This window comes from Cyprinus carpio, chromosome A7 (assembly GCF_018340385.1).
Source record: "Cyprinus carpio isolate SPL01 chromosome A7, ASM1834038v1, whole genome shotgun sequence".
Lineage (NCBI taxonomy): Eukaryota > Metazoa > Chordata > Actinopteri > Cypriniformes > Cyprinidae > Cyprinus > Cyprinus carpio.
Window position 1 is genome coordinate 35,884,773 of NC_056578.1, and position 12,640 is coordinate 35,897,412.

Genomic DNA, 12,640 nt, shown 5'->3' on the forward strand with positions numbered 1-12,640 from the left:
GTTTAGGGAATATTGGTGAGGGAGGTGGCTGTTTTGGGGGAGGTTTTTTACTCCCAGTCGGTGTGCTGGGAGAATGGCAGCTCCAGGTGCAGAGACTTTGGAGTTCCTAATGAGGCGTCATGGTGTGAAAATTGATGTTACTGCAAGTATAGAGGAGTGTAGTTAAGCGGTGAGTGCAGTAGTTGGTCATGAGAATGTTTTGTCGGCGTCGCGAATGAACAATGCGATTGTGTTGTTTGTTAAGACGATCGAATTGGCGAACTTGTTAGTGGAGAGTGGGGTAGAGATTGGTGGTATTTTTACCTCAGTGTTGCCTCTTTCTACGCCGTCTAAAAGAGTAACTTTATCAAATGTGCAGCCATTTATTAATTAATATTTATTATTAATATCTCCACAGCTGTTGAGGAGATGCCGGGTCCAAGTAGGGTGTTGGTTGCTCCAACATTGGTGGAGAGTGTCTCTGAGATTATAGAAAAAGAAATTGTTGAAGAAGTCAGTGTAGCTGCAGTTGAGAAAGAAGAGGTCTTCGTTTCCCAGAGGATAGAACAAGCAGAATGTGTTTCAGATGATGGTAGTGTCAGTGAAGATGAGGCTGGGGTAAACCCAGAGGATGGGGGTTCCGTGTTGGAAGACGAAGAATGTTTTTTCAAAATCCCCCAAAAAAGGAAGCTGTTGGAATGCCCTGCTGAGAAAAAAGCAAAAAGAACAGATGGTATTCACGTTAGCCAGACTGACACTGAGAGTGAAAGTGACATGTCAGAATGTAGTGTCACTGCTAGTCTTCCCCAAAGTGGTTTCTCTAGCCGTACGTATACTGCTGGAGATATTAAGTCCTTTTTGAAAATGACGAAAAATGTGAAAAAGGTCAAACTAGAGGAGTATTTTCCAGACATAATACAGTTTATTGAGAAGGTAAAGTTTTTTAGAAGTGAAAATTGTTTCAACAATCAAGAGGTTTACCGTCTGAAGAAAATTCTTACGGAATTAAGTAGTCAGTCAAGTGGGCCCGGTGAAAGCAGCCAGAATGGATAATTTGATGCATCTTGTATGGCTTTATTATTTCTTTTGCTCTTTCTTTTTTTTTTGTAATTGAAGTCTTTATTTATTTTTAACATTTTTAACAACAACCAAAACAAAACAAAGAGAAAAAAAAAAACAAAGGAAAAAAAAGAAAAAAAAAAGAGGAAAGACAGCTTCCAAACACATGATTAATTCACATTTGCATTTTGGGCCCTTTATCAATAACCACTACAGACAGACACACCAAAAAAAAAAAAAAAAAAAGATACAGTAAAATCAAATTATAAAGTGCCTATTCATGTAACACCACAAAGATAAAGACTTAAAAGAGAAACGCACTTAAAAAGTAAAAAAAATAAATAAAAAAATCCATCAATCTCAGTCAAAAACCCGTCCCCAAGATTTGTCAAAACCCTCCATATCATCATTAATCCTGGTCAAGAATTTTTCATATGACACAATTTTTAGCATATTTTCTTTCCACCTGTTAAACTCTGGAGGAGATGGATCCTTCCACACACTGAGAATCACTCACGCAGCTGTAATCACCCCCACCTTTATAACCACAAAATCATATTTCAAAACTCCTGGTAACACAGACTGATCCCCTAATAAGCACAATCTTGGTGACATGGGTATTGTCAAGCCAATCCACCTTCCTATACGGTCAAATACTCTTTGCCAAAAGGGGTAAACTGTCCCACATTCCCAAATAGCATGCAGAAATGTCCCTGGAACTGAGCTGCATTTCCAGCATATATTATTGGGCATAATTCCCATTCTGTGAAGTTTAGAAGGAGTGAAATACCATCTATGTATTAATTTGTACTGGGTAAATTTACCCCTTCCCAGTCGATACCCCGTTTCTCTCGGGCCACTCGTATTACTTTCTCCCTGGCAGATGAACGTAGAAAGCGGACAAGTATCGCCCTGGGAGGTTGATTAGGATCCGGCATTGGTACAGGGGAACGGTGCACAAGTTCAATTTCAAATTCACTTCCAGAAAGCTCAAATGCTTTATCCAGAATCTTCATCACATATTGATCCACTTTTCCAGGTTCCTCCACACCTTCTTTAAGTCCGATAATCCGTACATTATTTCTCCTACTGCGGTTTTCAAGGTCCTCCACGCGTGACCACAACACCTCCAGCCTCTCCTCGCATTTGTCCACTTTTGCCTCAGTAAGCGCAATAGCATCTTCAATGTCTGATATACGCTGTTCCGCCTCTCCCATCCTCACTTTTATATCTTCCACTGAATCTTTTAGTTCTTTAGTTGTGTCCTTAATAGTGGTGACATCTTTTGCCACCGCCTGAAGAGTAGCATTAATTTTCTTTATTTCTTCTAAAATGTCTTTTTTGCTGTCGCTCCCCGTGCTCTCCTCTGTTGCCACTGGAGGGGCGTCATCCGTCGCCGGTGTGCTTTCAAGCGGCTCTAGCTCCGGGGTCTGGGCCGGGGCGAGGCTAACGCTAGCTTGCTTCTTCCTCGTGGTAGCTCCCTTGAAAAAGTTTGCTTTGTTATTACTTGCCATTTTTCCGACGGCCTCAGTCCTTAAGAAAACCTCAAAGTCGACAAAGGGTGTCAAAATTATGACCACAATTGAAGTGTATGTCTCCAAATTCAGAACATTAATCAACGGGCTTTAGGAGCTCCTCTAGTGTGCGGCCATCTTCCTCGGTGGTCCCACGTGACTTGCTCTCTTTTTTTTTTATCCTTTATGGGGGAAATAAATATTGCTTCTTTGAATGTTAACGGAGCAAGAGATTTTAAGAAGAGAGCTCAAGTTTTTGAATTAATGAAACGTAAGGAGATTGATGTGTTGTTCGTACAAGAGATCGACCCATAGTGATGTATCAAATTCTGTAGAATGGGTTAAACAATTTGATGGATTAGCGATTTTAAGCCATTATACTTCATTGAGTGGCGGAGTTGCGGTGTTATTCTCTAAAAACTTTACTCCATATTCCTATAATGTAGAACAATTAAAGGAAGGTTGCTGAAGATCAAAGCTGTATTTGAAAATAGTTATTTTGTTTTTGTCTGTGTATATGCTCCAACTATGGCTTTGGAAAGGATGATTTTTTTAAACACTTTGGATGATGTTCTAAATGATTGTAACAATGATGAATTGCTAATGTTAGGAGCGGATTTTAATTGCACAGAAAATGTCATAGATCGGAATCATGTTGAACCACATATGCAGTCAAGAAAGAGGCTAATTCAAATGAAAAAGTCTCATAGCTTAATTGATATATGGAGGAATTTCCATGGTACTCAGAGACAGTACACTTGGGCTCATGCTCATGATAATCAGCTATCGCTGCCAAGGCTTGATAGATTCTATGGCTTTAAGCATCAATTAAGTATGTTTAGAGAATGTTCAATTAGCCCTGTTTGTCTTTCTGATCACAGCTTGATAAAATGTGTTGTAGTAAAAAGTTTTGTGAAATCAAAAAGTGCTTTTTGGCATTTTAACAATAATTTATTATGTAACACTTTTTTTAGAGAAGTTTTTAAAGAGTTTTGGACAAATGCTAAATCTATGAAAGCCTCTTTCCTAACTTTGCAACAGTGGTGGGATTTTGTGAAGATACAAATCAAACAGTTGTGTCAACAATACACTCACAACGCCACAAGAGACATAAATAGCTCAATGAGTGTATTAGAAGAAGAGTTGATGAAGCTACAGGAACTTGCAGAGTCCACAAAAGATGCCACTTATATAGAGCACATAAAAAAGAAAAAGAATTTGTTAGCTGATATGTTAGGTTGTACAACAAAAGGTGCTATCATTAGATCATGTTTCCAAAGTGTAGAATTAATGGATGCTCCTTCAAAATTCTTTTTCAGTTTAGAAAAAAAAAATGGGCAGAAAAAGTTTATTCATGCCTTGCGGTCAGAAAAAGGGTTTTTATTGACAAATCCCTCAGATATTAGAAAAAGAGCTGTACATTTTTATAAGGATTTGTACAAAAGTGAAATTTTAGAAGAACGAGATGGTAATTTGGATTTTTTCGAAAATTTACCGCAGATAACTAATAATGCAAATGAGGAAATTAGTAAAACTTTGAGTTTAGTTGAGCTTGAAAATGCCCTTAAAAAATTACAAATGGAAAGGCACCAGGTATTGATGGCATTACAACTGAATTTTATAAAAAAAATTGGGTAGAAATAGGTCCAAATTTGGTAACAGTTTTTAATGAGAGTTTGGTAAATGGACAACTGCCACAAAGCTGCCGGAGGGCAATTATTACTTTATTGCCAAAAAAAGGAGATTTAAATGACATCGTAAATTGGAGACCAGTAAGTTTGTTATGTAATGACTATAAAATATTGTCTAAAGCTCTAGCAACCAGATTGGGTGAAGTCATTGGATCTATTGTTCACCCAGATCAGTCATATTGTGTCCAAGGAAGAAGAATCTTTGATAATGTTTCTTTTATTAGAGACATTGTAGACTGTGGAAACATTTTTGACGTAGATTTTGGTATGATATCAATTGATCAAGAGAAGGCTTTCGACAGAGTCGAGCATAATTATTTATGGAGCGTTTTAAAAGCCTTTGGTTTTAGTTCGGATTTTATTGCAATTATTAAAATGATGTATTGTGGCGTTGAGAGTATATTAAAGATTTATGGTGATTTATGCTCTCCGTTTAGGGTGTACAGGGGTGTCAGACAAGGCTGTGTGCTGTCAGGCATGTTATACACCTTAGCCATAGAACCCTTGTTAAATAAACTAAGAACTGATGTGTGTGGACTGTGTATCCCGAATTGTGTTAATGTTTTTAAGTTATCAGCGTATGCTGATGACGTCATTGTCATAATCAGTGAACCCAATGATGTCAATGTGATGTTGAAGGTTTTGGATGATTTTAAGACTCTTTTTTCTGCAAAAGTTAACTGGAAGAAAAGTGAAGCAATATTAGTTGGGAAATGGCCTAAAAGAAAACCAAGAGTTCCTGATGGTCTAAAATGGACAAGAGATGGTTTTAAATATCTAGGAGTCTTTTTAGGAAATGAAAATGTTGTAAAAAAGAATTTTGAAGGCACTGTTGAAAAGGTCAAAGGGCGACTGGATAAGTGGAGGTTTTTACTCCCTAAAATTTCCTATAAAGGAAGAATCTTGATCATCAACAATCTGGTTGCCTCTGCACTTTTGCACCGACTGGCCTGTATTGATCCCCCAGTAGATGTTTTGATGAAAATCCAGTCAATGTTAATAGATTTTTTCTGGGACCGAATGCACTGGGTACCAAAAAGTGTTCTGTATTTATCAAAAGACGAAGGAGGACTTGGTTTGATACACTTGCAGAGCCGAACGGCTGCTTTTCGGCTGCAATATGTACAGAGACTTTTACAGTGCTCTTCAGAGTTGAGTTGGATGGGGGCTGCTTGTGCAATCCTTCGGAATATTGAAGGGCTTGGACTGGACAAAACTTCTGGTTGGACTCTCAAAGACTAAAACTATCTAATTCTCCAGTTTTTTATCGCAACTTATTTAAAGTCTGGTCTCTATTTAAGAAAAATAGGGAAAGCAGTGGTGCTTCTCTGTTTTGGTTACTTCAAGAACCATTGGTTTGTGGCTCACGTTTAGACTTATCACGTGAGATTTCGTTCTTCATACCAGAAAGGACTTTGTGTAATGCCAAGTTGACAGCAATTGATCATTTGTATCAAATAGCGGGATCTGCTTTTAAGAATGTGACCGCGATTGCTGAGCATTTGGGACTCAAATCCTGCCGTATAGTAGCAAAAGCACTTGGAAAATGGAGATTGGCTCTTACTGAGGAAGAGACAGAGCTGTTGGATCAATACTCAAAGAGGTTAATAAATCCTGATTGTAAGGACCCTTTTCCGAAGTTAGGTATATCTCCCATTTTGGGAGAGTACAACAGTATGTTTTTGGTTTGTAAAGAAGTAATGATTGTGGGTTCAAATGTTTCAGTTGGAAAAGAATTGTACAAGGTTTGTGTAAAAGCTTTTAATAAGAAATTCTTAGACAACAAGTGTGATACACCATGGTGAAATGTACTCAATCTTGCTGTCAATGAAAAACCAGAATGGAGAGCCTTGTATAAGTCACCATTAGTCAAAAAAACAGTGGAGAGTGTTACATGGTGCTATTGCAGTAAATGCTTTTATCTCCTTGATAAATTCTGAAGTGACTGAGGGTTGCCCTTTTTGTTTGGAGAAAGAGACTATTTTTCATGCTTTTATGCACTGTATGAGGTTAAAACCCTTATTTGATATCTTGAGGAATTTTTTTGCTTCTTTTGATGTGGTTTTCTCAATGAAAGTGTTCATTTGTGGGTTTAAATATGTTAAAAAAAAATCGTCATCTGTGTCAATTTTTAAATTTCTTGTTGGGGCAGGCAAAAATGGCGATTTATGCCACAAGAACAGAAAAAATTGAGCAAAATGTTTGTAACAGTTTGGCAACAGTTTTTGTAAAATTAATCAAATCTAGGATTTTGATTGATTACCATTATTATAGATTAATGCATGATCTTTTATCTTTTGAGGAAATATGGTGTATAAATAAGATCCTTTGTGAAATTGTGGAAGAAGAGTTGTTGTTTTCTATTTTTTAAGTTTTTTTTTTTATATATAATTAATGGTGTTGTTTGGCAGTTTGTAATAGTGGTTTTTGTGAGGTAATTTGTAATAAAGGTTTTGAAAATCAAAATCTCTCTCTCAATAGTGTGTGAAAGAGAGAGAGAGAGAGAGAGAGAGACAGTCAAACAGTGGAGTCAGCTGTCTTAACCGTCCGTGGCTTGTGCACTGCAAACACATACGAGCTTCATCACTGTGTCTGTCACACGACTCTGTTCCACTTTCGGGCTCGAACTGATGTTAAAACTAAAGACATTATTAACTGTCTTTACATTTATTTTGAAAGATGAAGCTCACGATTATGGAAAGGGGTGTTACATTTCCGACTAGTGCTTGAGGTGTTCGGCCAATCACAATGCACTGGGTCAGTTGGCCAATCAGAGCAGACTGCGCTTATCAGAAGGAGGGATTTTGTAGAAAACGACGCGTTTGAGAGAGGTGGGGCATAGAGGACCTATAATAATGTACAGTATTACAAAAAGAATGTCTTTTTTTGAACATTAAAGCATGTCAACATATTCTGTTACACCAAATACACAAAATATCTGTGGCCTAATGGTTAGAGAGTTGGACTTATAACCCGAAGGTTGCAGGTTCGAGTCTCGGTGCTGACAGGAGTTGTAGGTGGGAGGGAGTGAATGAACAGCGCTCTCTTCCACCCTCAACACCCATGGTTGAAGTGCCCTTGAGCAAGGCACTGAACCCCCAGTTGCTCCCCGGGTGCTGGATATAGCTGCCCACTGCTCCAGGTGAGTGTTCACAGTGTGTTCACTTCTCACTGCTGTGTGTGTTAAATGCAGAGCACCAATTCCAAATATGGGTTACCATACTTGGCAAATGTCACGACTTTCACTTTCACTTTAAAATAATGATCTTTAAAAAAGCATCATATGACCCCTTTAAGTTACTATATCTGTGTTTCTTTCTCTATTTTCACTGTCAAACATATGATCAAAGATACAGTAGATAATTAGATTAATGAGGACAATATCTAGTATTATAAGAAGGTATAAATAAAGCATATTAAGCATTTCGTAAAGAATCGAGTATGCTATGGTTACGCTATATATACGATATACTATATATCTGTGTAAGAAATCTTACATCATATGCACCAGCTTTGATCTGCTGGTAAAGTCGATGTTGGTCTTCATCCCAGAAAGGAGGGTAACCCACAAGAAGGATGTACAGAATAACACCTATTCAAGAAACAAAATAGTAAGAAAAATGTATGTAGGTATAAGTTATAATAAAATATATTATATTAATATATAATATAGTCATATTTTATTATATTATGTAAAGATAGACAGTTCCTGCCTCTGACTGAGACCATGGACCACCCACAGAATGCTTACTAACCGCCCAAAATGAAAGTACTTTTATAATTTATTAAATTCTAATCTGATTGGCTAGAAGACAGTTGGGGTGCAGATAGTCACAAAGTCTGAATAAATAAATAAATAAATAAATAAATAAAAATTCTGAACATATAAATTATCATGATCAAACATACTGGTAGACATACTTTGTCCGTGTAATTTTGTGAGAGTAATTTTACAAGCGTGATTTTACTGGGATATCAAAATAAAACTTTTTTTTTCTATGACTTTTTCTTAACAAATGTAAGGTCAGATACCAGTTGAAAGATGTGCTCCTTTTAACAATTGTTTACTCATCAAATTTCAGAATTGCAATGGGTTGGTTTGCAATTCCAGTAACTGCAGCAAATATAGAAAACATAACTTTCTAACTGGTTACTCATGATTTCATCCACCCTCATATTATTCTGGATTTCATTTCACATTTTATCAAATAATCACTGCAAGAAACTTATGGTAAACTTTAAATTTGTAAATCAGATGAAAAAAGCTTTTATTTAGACAGCTGGCCCATTATGATCACCATAGTGCCAACAAAATTAAAACTGAATAAAATGTCAACTGTTGCACTCAAACTGTAACTCTCCATTTATAATTATATTTAAGCATGCTGAACTCTACATGTATATTTATTTATTTTCTTTCAACAAATCAGATATAATTATTTCATGAAAACAAATCTGCAACTAGAACATTATGAGCAGAAATACAATTTAATTGCCAGCAAAAAAAGTTCCACAAAACACCTGTGATTAGCAACCTACCACACGCCCACATGTCCACTGGTTTGCCATAAGGCTCCTTTCTGAGCACCTCAGGAGAAAGATAACCCGGAGTTCCAGCAAACCCTACAAAAAAATTGCACAGACCTCAATTAAACCTAACTTGTTTTTCTTCTTCTTCTTTAAACAGACTTTCAAAAAAAAGAGCTCTCCCTAAATTCTCACTTAAGAATTTACTTTGGATTGCAGCCTAATTCTAAAATAACTTTAGTCCCTGATGTCCCATAAGCCCCAGAGGCAAAAAGCCCATAATGAGAAAGCAGCCAAAGAGGAAAACTGGAGCTGAGTGTAAAGCCCTTAAGATCATTGTAATTAAGTGGTAACACCATCAGGATTTGTCCAAAAGTAAGACTAATAACACACATATAAAACTTAGAGATAACAATAATAATAATTATCATCATCATTCTTTTGAATTATCATCATCATTCTTATCGCGATTAAAGCCATTTCAGAGGACAATCAAAATATATTTAGATAAAGATTATTAATAATAGACTAATGACTAACATGTCTTCAGGTGTCTGAATGATACAAGCCATTAAATTTCTAAAATTATACTTAATCATCCATAATTTGACAGTAATAAAACAAAAACACTTTTCTCCCTAGACTATCCCATAACATTCACTAACATCACAAAATATGAAAAAATTACACCAAAAAGTTATGGGCTTCAACATCTAAAGCAATACACACACACACACACACACACACACACAAAAATTGCATTTTAACATTCTCTGATTATGTCATTGCACATTTTGTCTTGTCAGCACAGTATTAGTATATTACATTTTTAAACCAGTTTTGTTAAGCCATTTAGTGAATACTAACCAAACCATGCTTGTTGGTCTCCCTGCACCTCAATAGCCAGCCCAAAATCAGCCAGTTTCACTGCTGCGCCCTTCAGCTTGCTGGCCAAGAGAAGATTCTCTGGCTTTGGGTAATATATTGAGAGAATTTATACAAATTATCTGTTATAGACAACCAATGACATCACTCATCTTCAACGAACTGATGTCTCACAGGAGACTTGGGTCAAAATGTACAGTTTTAAAGAAAATGTATACGGGACCATGCACTATGAAAAGAAAGATAATGGTTTTTTTTTGTTTTTTTTCCTAGATTTCCAAAATGGGATTTTTTTTTTCAGAAACAAAAACAAGGGAATGATTTCTGTAAATAGACAAACTCTGATACAACATATTTTGAACCAAGTCTTCCAAAAACATCAGTACAGCCTCAAGGGTTATGCAGCACCTCATGAAGAGCTTTGTGACCATACTTGAACAATGTTTTGACTGAGCAACAGTTAATTTAAAACTCATTTAAAAATGAATAATCACACAAACAACACTGTTGTAACTGTGATGTAACAAATGGTGTTTCATTAGAAATCTCTGAAAAAAAATGTGCAAGTGATTTTTCCAATGTTTCTCATAAATGTCATAATATGATATGATTTATGATATTTAAATTTCTTTGCAGAAACAATAATTTGTAAGTAAAATGTAAAAGGTCACTAGCAATCACTGCATAGCCCATTTAGACAGGAGGAAATAATGACATAATATTCAACACTGCATATGACAATTTATATTTGTCATTTTTGTTATAAATGTTGAAAGAAAGAAAGAAAGAAAGAAAGAAAGAAAATTCATGAACTAATAATAAAGCATACAAATTCAAACAAATGCGTATTGAAAAGTTACAGACAACCCCTTTCATGTAAGCCTTGTAATACATTCATGAAGCATCTTACAATACGTAGTTACTGTTGCAAATTTATTATTTAGTATTTTTTTTTATAACATTTAGAACTGAATATCCAATAATCAATACACTGATTAGGACTCTTATGTCAGGGGAGTCTAGAAAGAGAAGTGAAAACTTTACCCAAACCCATTTTTTTGTGATTATTGTACAACCAGGACATTAGCAAAGTGTCACGGTTCATGAATGCGCCGTCTCCTGCTGGTTTGTTGTGACGTCATGTTAATTGTTTCATGTGGGTGTTACCGCTGATCGGCTGATCAGCGGCAGGTGCAGCTCGTTACAACAGCCTATTTAATGCCCGGTCTTTCGTCTCTTGTTTGTCAGATCGTTGTGTGAGGTCCGCGTGGTGTTTGTCTGTTCGTCATTCAGCGTTCCTGCTTCATGCTCTGTTTCCTGTTTGGTCGTCTCTGGATTACTGCCATCATTGCACGGATATATCGCCTTCACCAACTCCACCAACGCACTCAAGGGGAGTGTTAGTTCATCCCCATCTCCACCAACGCACTCAAGGGATTTGTTAGGTCTTCACCACTTCCACCATCGCACTCAAGGGAATCTACTCACCTGTCTGTGCTGCCACTGAAGTCCCTGCGTCATTCTCCAAGAGCCATTCATCATCGCATATTCTCAATAAACATCATTATTACTTGCAGTTGCCTCCTGTCCTTTATCACGCCGTGACAGAACGATCTGACCTACAATGGAGGCAGCGAGTAATCAACCGTCTGCTCTGGAGGATTTCCTCAGCGCCAGTGTTTGGAGGATGGACTCCCAGGAGAGGAATCTTAACGACACTGGTCGTGCGGTTCAGGCTTTGGTGACGCAGGTGTCCGAGCTCACCCAACAACTTCAGTTACTACGAGCTCCCACTGCGCCGCTCACACCGCCCGTTCCTCCAGCCCCTTTGGAAGGCCCCTCCCAGCCGGAACCACGGCTCCCTATTCCGGAGTCATATTCGGGTGAGCCCAACTATTGTAGAGCTTTCTTAACCCGCTGTGACATGCACTTTTCCCTCCAACCCAGAACCTTTGCCAACGAGCGGGCCAAGGTGGCATTCGTACTGACATTGCTCACTGGGAGGGTGGCGTTATGGGGAACGGCGGTGTGGGAGAACCAGGATCCATGCTGCGCCTCGTTTCAGGCACTTTCCGCCGAGATGAGACGGGTCTTCGATCGGGCCGTCGCTGGGAGGGAGGTGGCCAGGAGGCTGGTGGAGTTGCGTCAGCATGAGAGATCCGTCTCTGACTATTCCATCGAGTTCCGGACCCTGACGGTGGAGTGTCTTTGGAACGAGGAGGCGCAGTGGGACATGTTCCTGCATGGGCTGGCTGACTGCGTCCAGAAGGAGATCTACGCCCTGGACCTCCCTATTTCACTGAATGGCCTCATCGAACTGGCTTTGCGGGTCGACGCACGGCTGACGCGGATGGAGAGGCGGAGCTTACCCAGTTCCATATCGTGGTCCCAGCCGAACGTGCGGTCCAGCGGCAGGGACGCGGCCAGCCCCTCCTACGTTCACGAGCCCATGCAGGTAGGGCGAGCTCGGCTTTCCCGGGAGAAGGAGAGGCGGAGGTCCCTGGGCTCTTTGTTTTTACTGGGGGGGGAGAGGGGGAGGTGCTTACTCTTGCCCGGTAAAAGGCCAGGCCCGGTAGTACGTATGAGGCTACTATCGGGTGGGATCTCTGCCGAGAAGACCTCATCATCATCCACGCTCCTTCCGGTAAGGCTAAGGTGGGCAGCACAGACCCACAACTGTCAAGCACTACTGGACTCAGGGGCAGAAGGTAATTTCATGGACAGCACACTGGCACACCATCTTCACATTCCTCTCAGACCCCTTCCGCACCACATCACTGTTCACGCCCTTAATGGACAGAAACTTCCGGTCATATCTCACGTCACTGAAGACATCACCCTCATCACCTCTGGCAATCACTCTGAAACCATTTCATTCCACATCCTTGACTCCCCTCTGGCACCCATAGTCCTTGGTCACCCCTGGCTCCTCCTCGACAACCCGAAAGTAGACTGGTCCTCAAATACCATACTAACTTGGTGTCA

The 12,640-nt window shown here is 38.9% G+C and overlaps 1 protein-coding gene across 2 annotated transcripts in view; it reads right to left on the reverse strand.

Annotated features, from left to right (window-relative positions):
• The window catches only part of LOC109053549 (calcium/calmodulin-dependent protein kinase type II delta 1 chain-like), a 135,785-nt gene that overhangs the window by 62,314 nt on the left and 60,831 nt on the right, over positions 1-12,640 (reverse strand). For both annotated transcript variants that reach the window (XM_042760972.1, XM_042760971.1), the window contains 3 exons: positions 9,638-9,740; positions 8,783-8,866; positions 7,741-7,835 (listed from right to left, as the gene is read on the reverse strand). In XM_042760972.1, coding sequence (XP_042616906.1) covers positions 7,741-7,835; positions 8,783-8,866; positions 9,638-9,740 — 282 coding nt within the window. The remainder of the gene's footprint in view (positions 1-7,740; positions 7,836-8,782; positions 8,867-9,637; positions 9,741-12,640) is intronic.